This window comes from Hydractinia symbiolongicarpus, chromosome 1 (assembly GCF_029227915.1).
Source record: "Hydractinia symbiolongicarpus strain clone_291-10 chromosome 1, HSymV2.1, whole genome shotgun sequence".
Taxonomy (NCBI): Eukaryota; Metazoa; Cnidaria; class Hydrozoa; order Anthoathecata; family Hydractiniidae; genus Hydractinia; species Hydractinia symbiolongicarpus.
Genome location: NC_079875.1, coordinates 21665818 through 21678915, shown reverse-complemented (window position 1 = coordinate 21678915; position 13098 = coordinate 21665818). Strand labels below are relative to the sequence as shown.

Here is a 13098-nt window from a genome sequence, read left to right as displayed (position 1 = left end):
CACACAGCTTTAGTAGCGCTGGGTCGCGGGGCCAGGTCGGACTTTTAAAGTCGTGACGTTGCGGCAATCGGTTAAAAAGTCGGGCGGAGAAGAGGAAATTTCTCACCTTCCAATATGACTTTTGTTGTTTATTCTGTATTTATTTATTTATGTAATAATGTGAACATGTAATATTTGCTTTTAACTAAAAAGCTGTTGAATAATTTTATATATTTCCAGAGGTATCTCTTCATAATATACCATAGCCAAGAAGATCTTTTTCAGATGTTATTTTATCAATATTATTTATTATTTTAGCATATGTGTTAGCAGTACATATATCGACAAACAATTGGTCAGCTCTTGTGTTTAATTTATTGATCAATAATTCTGTCAGTAAACTTTTGTTAATGAAGGGTGAAGTTTTCTCGATTTTTTTTGGTTTTCTACTTTCCAAGGATAAAATTTCACAGTTGCAACAGCACAATATTATTTCGAAAAATATTTTTTTGATTCTAAAGATTTTTGACTTAAAAGTTCCACTAATTATGCATGACATCATCTCCTGGATCTATGTGAGTTATTTATTTTGATTATACCAAGATATGATAATGTATATATGTTTTTAGTCATTTAGGTTGATACTTGGAGTATATTGACTTTTGCTGGTTGATTACGTCGACCTGCTCGTCCAATTTCTTGAATGTACGATTCAATGTTGAACGGGGGAGAAATGTGTATAATCTTTGTGACAAATTGTGTGTTGACACGTGCCGTAGTGGCAAAAATTATTTTCACGTTTTTTCTTCTTCTAAAATCCATATTGGACCTCACCCAAAATTCTTTCAAACAACCTGTATATATAGGCACAATATTTTAAATTTAAATAAATAATTGTCATAGGGTAGTTTTGTTTTTTTGTGCTTTAATTTTGTTGCGATAGGTAGTAGCATATCCTTATATCCTGCTAAACCTTAGCTATTACCCATTCTCATTTCTTTTCTTTTTTTAAAAAAAAATGCTTTCCCAATTTGGATTCGCAATTTTCTATTTTTAAAGCTTTTTTTAAATTACTTAATTTTGTGGGTGAAGCAGTTGCAGTCAAAGCTAACACAATACTGTGAGGAAAGAATGATTGTAAAACTGATAAGTTTTAAAATTCTGGACATAAAATTCTTCACTACTAGATATAATATACAGTAATTCATCATTTTTGTAGCTAATTAACATACTACTATGTTATAAGTTTATATTATTTTTTAAATTATATACATGTATTTTGTTTGCCCTCTTGAGAAACTTTATCAAGATTAATATTATATATCTATATTATAGGAATACTATGTTATACAAAGCTAGCTAGTTATACTCACCAAATTTCACACAATGTCTATTACACAAGCCACACAATTTTCCTCATTAAATTTTTGATCATAATATTTTCCTCTCCTGATCTGATAGCAGCGATTCTGGATGTGCAAATAAAATTTAACATTTGCCAGCAACAATGCTTTTTGAAATTTTAAAAATAGAATTCGATGCATCACTCAAACCTTCTTTAAACAGGTTCGTATCACTGGCTATTAGTTTGGTCTTCGAGTTGTAAGAGACGACATTGGTAAAAGTTGATGCACTAACGATTTACCAGGCCTGATAGGCAAAACAGCTATAACGTGGTGTTCTCCTAAATACTCTAAATATCGAACTTGTTTTAATTTTAAAATAAACCAGGGCAATTTGTCATACTTTTAGAAACAATATTCAACCGCTTGAAAATACGTACCATCGTCAAAATCGTAAAAATACGCAGGATGTGCATAAATTAAAAATGAAACCAGAATCTGGTTCATTTGATGCCCACGTGATCAGCCTGTAGCAGCGCTTTTTCGCACCCACGGTAAAAGGTGCTCGGGTCGAGATTGATTTACAGCTACAGGAAAATTAAATATTTAAGAATTTTTGGGTCTTACATTTTGGTCTTATTGCTAAAAAAATTACAATTAAAAGCTTATCTTCTAAGTTCCGACATAGCTGGACGCCCTGTGTGTGCATCATTATCACTAAAAACACAAAATATTTTTATATAGTAGATTATTTATAAACAATTCTTAATACAAAATGATAATTTTTTTACAAAAAAAATATGAAATTTATTGTTTCAGTAACAAAACTGAATAAAATGTGATTAATGTTGATCAAACACGTCAAAACTAATCGGCCATATTATCTCTTGTGCTCTGTTCCATACTCGTACATTGAGAGCGGACCGATAATTGCACCATCAGCTCGACCTAACACGAGATTCGTAGAATGATGCGACGGTGGTGCCGATGAATGCGGTGCAGGCGGTGTGCGAGGACTGCGATGGATACTTGGAGTAGGTTGTTGTTGCAGATAACGGTCGCGCGTGTTAAGCATACGATCGCCCTCCTCTGTTGGAGTTCTACGTTCAAACATAGCGCGTTGATGTTCGTTACGACCAGGAGGTAACTCACTCCTCACACCTGTGTGCGCGTACCGACCGACGTGAAAATCCATCAACCGGTGGTCAGCTTCTGTTTCTTGGGAGCGCATAAATGATTGCACAGCAAGCACGTCGTGTGGTGACAAAGCTGTCTGACGCGTTGGATCGACCATACGCAGACCTTCCGGCACACCGCGAATGAGATCCGACTTTGAACGATGAACTTCAATATAACTTCGACCAAGCTCAGAAACGGGTGTATTCATTGCGTTTAATTTTCTATCGAGGGCAAGTTGGTGATAATGAGCTTTCGATAGTACCTCGTGATTAACGCCAGGTGAAGATCGCTGTAACGCGTCAACTGAACGTGGCGAAAGCGATGTTGTGGAGCGAGGAGGCGATAAGATACTTCGATTTTGTGGCGACGAGAAATAACCAGCAGGAGGAGAAGATATACCCTGTAATAAATAAACGAATAACCAAAACTCGTTAAAAGGCTTGACTATTCTTTTGCTGTTAGCGTAAAATACAAAGAACTAAAAACGAACTTTCGAGAACTATGTTGTTAGACCCCACTTGGGGCAGAGGACTACATAGTCTGTACAGGGTGTTCACTTAATATTAACTGTTTTCCTGACATTTCTGACTCTTGTTTGACAAACGGATATTTAATACTTAAGGACTACCTTAAGAGAACTAAGTTTCACGGGAATTATTATCAAGAAAATAAATTTTCGCGAAAAATAACAGATTTTATAACGATTTTTTGCGGTCAAATTAAAAAATTCTTTGAGACCAGTTCTTATATTTAATCCTTGCCAATATTTTGGAAAATAAAAAAATGGTTGTGACAGAATTGGTGACAGTTCTGACAGTGCGGACACATTACTCTTCGTTGCTTTCAAGGACCTAAATCATCCCTTACCTTGTACTCTTTATATTTCTCGCTACCGTTTCGCGCTTCAGCGGAAACTTTTTCCTGTCGTAAAGCCGTAAATCTCTCTCTATCACCTGCCATACTTTCGTGACTGCTAATTTACAAAAGTGAAAAAAATAATTCACTAATTAAGTATCTGTAGTAAAAAATCATATCTATTTTGAAAGGAAACGAAATAATATGAAGTAACTTGAGGCAATTACAAAAGCTTCAGGGCTTAACCAATTTTTAATAAAAACTGTGGAAGATAAAGCAGAGAAGGAGTTGTGTCAACTCTGCAACAAAATTGAAATAAAATCACGTATTAGTACTCTCTTAATTAAAAACAAGCCTGTACATATACCAAGAAAACATGTTTTGCTTACATTGAGTGCTGAAACACTGGATGACCGTCTGCCGGATTTCTATCCACCATTTTGCTGATAACGGCTCCTTCCAGAGGCATATGAGTCGACCCCTGAATAACACTTGGTCGAGCTACTGGGCTGGCTGAATGTTTTCTTATAAGCACACTTTCAGCAGGACCACGAGATCTAGCGATTTCTTGAGCCGTGCCGATCGGAACTTGGTGTGTTTTTTCGACACGCACTTTTCGTGGGCGACCGCGGTTTTCAGCGGGGCTGGGAATAAGTCTGTTGTCACTGGTGAGTGTAAAACGACCCATTTGGGGCTGTTCTTTATCTGAAACGGCAGAAAGAAAAACTTTGGAAAATCTCCCGTGTTTAAATTCTGGTCAAAGCAACACGTTCTTGTTTCTAAGCAACACCAAATTTTAGTTCAACATTACTTAAATTACTCCTGTTATGCAGGCTAAACTGTTGCTTACTTGTTGGTTGTTAATTATCTACTTAAAAAGACCAAAGGTACGTGTCACCCTGCTCAGTTAAGCCGGTGTGTTAATCGAAATCAAATTTTCGTTTTAATTATGTACGTCGACGTAACAAAACTCACGACTTTTAGAGAAGGAAACTCTCATTTACCTGCTTGTTTGAAGAATAAAAGCCTCGTGCCGCTTATGAAAAAAGCGTGTATTTGCAAAGTTAAAACATAAAGTCACGTCACTTGACAATTTGGTTAGTTGGGTAGTATCACTCACATTTCGTATTAAAATATTTTACCTGATTCTGGCGATGTGTAGCCAGTCGATGTTGTCAAAGGTATAACTGACGTAGGTACTTGTAACGTCGATGACGGTGCAGGCGCTATCGGAATTGGCTGCGTCGAGCGCTTTAACACGATTTTTGAATTTTTCTCGTTTGCCGGCACATTAGTTGGTGTGTACACGTGTAAATTACTTGCCGGTGACGTCTTTGCCAACGGTAGCCGAAAAGAGGAAATACCAGATGTTTGGCTAGCGCTGAGATACTCCTTCGACAAAAAAGGCTGTTGCGTCTCTTTAATAGCATCCGGATACCAAGAACGAATATGAATGCGATCATCTGAAGTTATGGGTGGATTAATCCGCAAGCTACTAGGCGGCGCCAATAGTTTCTCCTCGTTTCGGTCCCGGTTAATTGTAAAAGAGGCGGTCGTCAACTTTTCACCAGAGTCAATTGAAGAAACGTCGAGTTTGCTTGAAGCTTGTCTTGATAGTGGAACGCCTGCACTTATGTTGGGTTGTAGGAAAGTTTTTACACCTGAAGAAGTTATGGTGGTCAACGTGGTGTCAGACTTCCCTGTCTGCGATAACAATCTCTGTTTCAACAAAGACGGTTTCATTTGTATATCAATTACCCCGCTGCCATCCATGCTTGGTTTAGTTTCCACACGTTCTTCTGAGGTGGAGACGGTGTAGGTTTTTTGATCAGCATTCATCAACCCTGCTGGTTTGATGAAATTCAACATGTTCGGTGATAGAGTTTTTTGATCTATGTTCGATGATTTTACCATCTCCTGGATTTGAAGTGCTGGAATTTTAGTTTGCAAACTATTTATATTGACGGCAGCCGATGAAACCTTACTCGCCAATTCAATGAGAAGGAGCGAATTCTCGAATAGCTTTTGCGGTTGCGACTGTGCAGTTTGAAAAGCAGGATTCAGCAAGATGTTGCTTGCAGTAGAAGAAAGAAAGTTTGGTTTGCTTACTTTAGTGTCTCGATCATCTTGAGGATAGGCCTTATGGCAAGCCACAAGCAAGTTTTCTGGAGATACGGAGCGTTCATCCTCGGAACAGTCGACAATGTCTTTGCTAAAGGCTTTGCTAAACATATCTATGGACATTTTCGTCAAGTCTTCCACAATGTGGTTATCGTCGCGCTTAATTTCAACCGACGGCTTCGGCGTCAACAACGGTTTAATCACTTCCTTGCATTCCACGTTTTGATTCTTGTGTGAGGCTAACGCAGCGTCCCTCCCCTGAGCTGGTTGGGAGGACGCTTCGTTTACAACTGTGGTCCGCTTCATTGCTGCTTGTTGTTTTGACAATGCATCAGTCAAACTATCGTTGAGACGTTGGGGTGTGAGATTTGATAAGGTAGGACTATATTGCTGGTAGTTCTGCTCTGGCGGAAATAATTCGTTTAGACTATTCATGCTTTCTTCATGTATTATTGTGTAGCAAGTTCCCTTAGGATGCTGGTCTTCTTTTTTCACCTCGTCCATTATCGGTTTAGAGTCACAGATAGTCGCCTCGACTTGAATCGTGGGCACTTTCAAGCCTTCAGTTGTTGTTTTCTCCACCCTACTCGGATGGTCATCATTACCTTCAACATCGACCGCGAGATCTACTGCTTTTACTTGGACGTTCTCTTTTGCATCGACTTCCCCCTTATTCTCCTCCCCGGTTGCTTCGTTTTCTTGTTTAATGCAGAGCAATGCTTTTTCCGTTTTTAACTTGAGTCGTTCAATTTGCTTCTCGTTCTCCGTCATCTCTTCCTTCTTGTCGCTGTCTTCAGTTTCAGGGATGTCTCCCCTATTTTTCTGGCTTGCTTCATCCTCATCCTCTTCTTCATCCTCATCGTCGTCTCGAGTCTCTTCAGCTTTTTCATCAATTACAAAATTATCTTCCCCACTGTCAGAATCGTCCGACTTGTTTTCCTGACAAAGAAACAATTTTCATTAAATATTGTTTACACTCGCCCACTCATAAATTATTACGCTCGTAATTAAAAGTAATCGAGTTACGGAGATAGATTTAAAGCAATCAATTAACGAGTCAATTTGTAAAAAAAAACAGGAGTGGACAACAGTTATTAAACTTAATAATAACGTTGATAAGCAAAAACCTTTCCAGAATCATCCGTGTTATCATTTTTTCGCACATTTTCATGCACGGTTTTTCGGTGATAAGACAAGCCGTTCTTGTTTTTATATTTTCTCCCACAATTTAATTCTGGACATTCGAAGGAATTTTCACCCCCGTTTTGAACCTTTATCTTATTCTTTTTCGTCGGAGTTTCTTCGCACTGCACGGGGGAGGTGGCTTCGTGACAGTGGCGTTTCTTGCCGGCGTTCCGAGCTTTCAAATTCTTCGACGGCGTCGTAGTCGGGCTTGTGACGGCCTTTCTTTTATTATTACCAGAATCGCTGTCTTCCCCAGCTGTCGACACAGTACCTGTTGGAATTTTAATTTTTCTAATCGGAGGCGGTGCTTGAAAAGAATCAGTCTGCTCTTTTAATATCCTTTAGATAAAAAATAATTTATGAAAAAAATAATAATAAGATATTGATTGTTAGAAGTACTGAATTGTCTTAAATAAAAACTTTAATTCGTTTCAATTCGTAAAGTAATATTCCAAACACAAAAATCTTCACTCACCTGTCAGAAGCCCACTTGTTTTTCTCCACGTCAATCAAAGCTCCGGAGAAAACCTTATTTCTCCAACGAACGTTCAAAACGATTAAACCTGAAAAAAAACACATCAAAGGAGCACAAGAAAGCACGAAAAACAACAACGGTGAAGAATATTTCAGCCTTACCTCCCTCTGTTTCATGGAGAATTACACCATGTAAATTGACACGCGTCCCAGGTGGAGTTGGCGTTTCCGACGGACAACAATCATATTCCACTGAAGGTACCAGATTTATAATGTCCTAAAATTAGCTTTTGGATGAGTAAAGAATGCGCAAAATTAAATTTCCTGTAAACCAAGTTTTTAAGTTGTTTAAAAAACAATGCATCACAAGATTTATTGAGGAAAGCTAAAACACTTTAGCTTGTTGCTTGGCAACAACAAATGCGTGTCATATTAATTATAGAAAATGTTTTTTTATTATTGAGTCGAGGCGTGGGAGTTGAGTCTTTGCTGGGGGTGGCGGATGACACAGAAACGTGATCTGATTTGACAATCTGACAAACCACCAAAGAGGGATGAATGTAAAACGAACAAAAACAATGTGGAATTACAGACAGATATGAAAAACCTTCTCAGTTGATAAAAGGTTAACTAAAAACACTGACCCCCTGCTGTGCGTAACAGATCTTTTTAATGAAAAACTCAATATTGTTAAAAAGCATAATACATCACGGCTAGTTGCTACGCAATCTAAGATGCAATTGTGTACACAATGGATGATGTTTAAATACGTTTCTGTTTTTCTCCTTGAAGAACTATGTCACGTTTTTTGTGATGGCAAGTACGAAATAAAAACACTTTTTATAAATTTCATAAAAAATAATAATAATCTGGATAAATATTTAACTGGATATTTGCACGTCTCCAACCTACCTTGTCTACGTTCATATCTTGAGCGTTTTCATAAGTTGCTTCGTATTCTTTACAGTCACGGGTGCGTTTACCTGATTTCTCCTTTGTGTCTTCACCATCTCCGTTCATACTGATGTTACGAGTGCTGCGCCGTCTGTTTTTGCGCGACTGTGAACTTTTCGATTTTGCGTCCATAGCAAGTTTTTTCGAAGACATGGTAATATGGTCAGTGGTGCAATTGAACAATCATTTGAAATTATATCCACAATTTAAAGCTCACACAATTGGAATTATATACATTTCTAAATGAATTCAAAATAAATAAACGAAAACTTTAATTATAAAAAAAGGGAAAATTTGTATAGATTTCGCACAGAAATTTTTTAACAGATATCTTAAACATTTTACACTAGAAAAAAATAACGAGTGTCATTTGTGTGTGGTTTCACTTTTATATCACGAATACACGGTTATATTGTATGTAAAATAGCGCTTTAAAAACATGATCAACCAATACTAAAGTTCTGGAATCTGTGCAAAAGTTGTATAAATAATTAATAATTAATATTTCTTTTCTTTAAATAAATAGAAAAAATACTCATTTCGTTAGGAGTCTTTTGGAATCAAGACAACTCAGAAATCCAGTGGTGTACTTTACAAAAAAGGTTTTATTCATAAAACACATAAAAATGACAGAACGACTTTAGCACTGAATATTACGAACATTTTGTAATACCTTGTAATAAAAAGCCAAAAAGTCAAAAAGTATGTAATTTAGGGTGAAATACATTGGATTTTACTCTTTAAGAAGTAAATAATTGATGAGAGTATTAACAAGTTTTAAATTAATTTACTTATCAATTTTTAATGTATACAAACCAAGTGTGTTTTAAAAACAGAAGCAATACTCAAAACAAAAATAGAAACTCTCTACGTTACTATGGCAACAACATGGACTAGAAGGGGTCACATGTCAACAACACAAATATCGCTTTTCAGAAATGCAAATAAAAAGACACAGGATAAAAACAAAAAACCCACATTTATTTATTTATTCATTTTACTTGACATAAATTTATCAAACTTATCTAAAGCTATTGTAACATTTTGAAGCACTTACATATATCATAAACATAAAAGGGATAAAAACAACATTTTTTGCATCTTTCGTTTCTTTTTCGATAAAAAGTAAAGAGATGCAGCCCAAACATATTGTTTCTATGAAACTATTAAATTATTAGGTATCACGTTATCACAAATATCACAAAGATTTCCCAACTAACTTAAAACTGAAAAGTTAGATATGTCATGAACATGCGTAATTAATATAACATCATATTTTTCACATTCCAAGGAAAAAAAATTTCATAAGCTAAAACACTACTTAATATCCACAATTAAAAACATTATCATCTGAACTATTTCTTTAAATTACACCAGGGGGTGAACAATTTTTAAATATCATTATGAAGCAAAACAATTTAAAGAATCACTACCCCCTTTATGACATGATTATAAAAAGGTTTAACTAACATCAAGGCTGGGGGCTGTTTGACATGCTTACACTAAAAAATACGCTGTATTGGTATATATATATATATATATATATATATATATATATATATATATATACCAATAAAGCGTATTCAACTATATGCATACATATAAAAGCTTAAGAGATATTTAAAATAAGTTTATTGACTCTATGTTTTTAACTTCTTAAAAATTTAACTGGGAAAATTGATCGTGAAATTCCACAATACAATATATATATATATATATATATATATATATATATATATATATATATACCAATAAAGCGTATTCAACTATATGCATACATATAAAAGCTTAAGAGATATTTAAAATAAGTTTATTGACTCTATGTTTTTAACTTCTTAAAAATTTAACTGGGAAAATTGATCGTGAAATTCCACAATACTAAACATTTTAATTGCACCAAATCAATTCACAAGGGCATGGGAATAATTGAATTTATGTCATCTAATTTTAACAACAAGAAATGTCAAGGAGACAAAGGACCTTTTAAATCCAGCAATTTTTTCATTATATACTACATTATATATCCTTGTATAAAAATTTTAAACAGTAAATCTTGTTACAAAATCACAGTTTACAATAATTGTGTTCTAATAAACAAATGGTTGTCTTACATAATTTTTGCTGATTCATAAGCCAGACTTCAAGAATAATGTTATTTTCATGACAAGAATTAAAGATTTTCAAATTTAATGAAATAAATTAATATTTGAGTGGGAATTTAAAAGTAATGCCATGAATAAAGAACAAATTTATTGCTGTATATACCCATGCAGCATTTCTATGCATTGTGAAAATAAAAATTTTTGTCAGGTTGTTAAACTAAAATTAGGAGAATTAAAGAGGAGTTTTGAATTGTGACAACCTTGCTATCTGTGTAAGAATCCTTTTTGTGGCAAATTTTAGGCTTTAAAGATAGATAGATGTGCATCTTTTACATGGATAGCCTCACAACTACCGAGGGATATACCCTGTCTATTACTTCCAGGAGGGGTCATGGCTTAGATGGGGAGTCCTAGAGTATTTAATGCTCAATTTGAACTACGCAGACCCAATTAGGGTTCGTTCTCTATTAGACAACTCCCTGCAACATCCAACAGCCCACACTGTGTTCCATCTCTCTCACATGGCTTGGGATATATTAGATATATATTAGATATATAATCATTGGATAAAAGCAATAAAAACAAATTATATCAAATCAAACAGAACCTGCGAGCTTGTCCTACCCAAGCCAAAAGTTTTGTTTTCCTAGAGATAATCGTTTAAAGATGTGCATATTTTAAATGGCTAGTCTTACAAATATCAAGGGGTATACCTTGTGTATTATTTCCAGGAGGGGCCATGGCTTAGATGGGGAATTCTAGAGTATTTAATGCTTATGTTGAGCTATGCAGACAACTCCCTGCAACATCCAACATCCCACGCAGTGTGCCATCTTCCCGATTTCCCTCACATGGACTTAGTTTAATCAGGGCTATGGTATACTCTGTGCGGGAGATCGGGGTTCGATTTCTCTTGACGGCGATTCAACATGGGCGAGTGAATGTTACCATAGCCCCGGGTTAACCCAAGCCATGTGAGGGAAATTGGGGAGATGGCACACTGTGTGGGCCATTGCATGTTGCCGGGAGTTGTCTAGTAGAGCGTGGGCCCTACTAATTGGGTCTGCGTAGCTCAAAATGAGCATTAAATACTCTAGGACTCTCCATCTAAGCCATGGCCCCTCCTGGAAATAATAGACAGGATATATCCCTCGATATTTGTGAGGCTAGCCATGTAAAATATGCACATCTATCTATCTTTCTATCCCATATTGAATCGCCGACAAGGGAAAATGAATGTGTATAAATTAGGAATTAAACATTGAATAAAACGATTGTGAGTGAGTTCAGGTAGCTAACTCTTGGCAGGGTTTTTGATAACCTTTGATATTTTTTGACCTTTTTCTAAGCAATTTAAAGAAGCAACTTCAATCAATTCTTCTATCAATTTCTAATATCAAAGTTGTTGCTTATAAAAAATAAGTGTGGGATATTTTGCAATAAACCATTTTTGTTAAACCGTTAAACTTTACTAGGTGACTCTGAAAAAAATTTGTCAGCTAGCTAGAGGATGAAAGAAAAAATTTATATTTTTGACGATTAAAAGCAATCAAATAAAATATGGGAGGCTGTAGCTAGCCAGCTAAAAATTCTAGAGTAGTTAGCTACCTACTTTTTATACTTTCACAAATTGGCAAGTCCTGTAAGTTTTAAACCTGATATCTTTCAGTGTTTGTTACCTTGATAACTAAACCTTAGGCAATATTTTAACCTTTAAAACACTTCCATGAGCATAGCACTAGCTACACATAGCCAGCTAGCTTGTATTCTTGCTTTGTCAGACAGGGTTGTTCGGGGCCAGTGTCCAGACAATATATAGTTGCACAGAGAGCAAATTTACTTGGTTTTTAAATGAAAGGGGTGTTAAAATAATTGCTTAAAAAACAACGGCTAAATACAGTTAGAATTTTAGCTATACGTACCATCATCTAGCGATAATTCCCTTCCGCTGACTATAAAGCCTTCTATAAAACCCCAACTACAGAGTACTTTCTCTGTTAATCGAGGCCAGTGCCAAAACACATAATAGTGCCTACTCTTGGTTAATTTCTCGGGCCTATTACATGTAAATTTTATAGAACTTTTGGGGGTAAAAAACTATTCTTTTATTGGATAAAAAAATATGTTTATATTCATTTTCCAATTACATGTCTTTTTTTATTTAAAAAAAAGCAAACTTTTTGAATGCTAAAAGCAAATGAAATAAACTGTTTATAGTCTTCAATTACCTTTTTTTTCTATATATTACAGCACCCCCAGTCAAAAAATATTGTTCATCCCCGTCTCATGCCGTACAGCTGAATGAAAACAAAAGTTCTATTTAGCAGCCAGGATTTTGAGGTTAAATATTCGTTCATTGAAAGATTGAAGAGCCAATCAAGTTTCCAGAAGCAAATATTATTTTCCAAATAAGGAAAAAGAAACAATAAAAGAATAGTTGAAATGGCAGAGGCTAGTCATGCGTAGAGTTAATCCAGCGAGCACAAGCTATTAATAGTTATGCCCTCCTCCGTCGGTAAGAAATAAAATAAAAAGAATAGATTAAAAAATAATCAACAACGTAAAACGTCATTATTGCTAAATATTTTTTATAAAATTAAAGACAAATGAAAACCTTCGTCACCTAAGCTTATCAATATTTCTTAACAAAATAATTTTTTTTCCTCGCATTTAATTAGCAAATAATCACCCGGCATAAACAAGACACTGGACTAATATCGGGTAGGTTATTCTGAAAAGTCGATTTTTGCCCAAGGGGAGAAGAGTATGGACCCTGGGGACGGGGATGTAAAAAAGAAAGCAACTTTTTTAGTGTGCTAAACATCGCATCAAAAAGGCGAATTTAGACTATTTTTTGTTATTCGATTCAGCATACCTCCATAAGTTAATATAACAAGACTAGTAGG

At 35.4% G+C, this 13098-nt stretch overlaps 1 protein-coding gene across 3 annotated transcripts; it reads right to left on the bottom strand.

Annotated features, from left to right (window-relative positions):
• Positions 1-2055: 2055 nt before the first annotated feature.
• LOC130645790 (uncharacterized) lies at positions 2056-12487 on the bottom strand. 3 transcript variants are annotated; one of them, XM_057451899.1, is made up of 9 exons: positions 12421-12487; positions 8049-8329; positions 7299-7413; positions 7138-7225; positions 6605-7001; positions 4499-6416; positions 3746-4061; positions 3369-3474; positions 2056-2901 (listed from the first exon to the last, which is right to left on the bottom strand). In XM_057451899.1, the coding sequence occupies exons 2-9, from the start codon at positions 8241-8243 to the stop codon at positions 2203-2205; spliced, it is 3834 nt and encodes a 1277-aa protein (XP_057307882.1). In that variant the 5' UTR covers positions 8244-8329; positions 12421-12487; the 3' UTR covers positions 2056-2202. The 3 variants fall into 3 exon arrangements, with proteins under 3 accessions (XP_057307882.1, XP_057307875.1, XP_057307889.1); XM_057451892.1 differs by lacking the exon at positions 12421-12487 and adding an exon at positions 12115-12234; XM_057451906.1 differs by lacking the exons at positions 3369-3474; positions 12421-12487 and adding an exon at positions 12115-12234 and having other exon boundaries at positions 2579-2901.
• Positions 12488-13098: the final 611 nt, after the last annotated feature.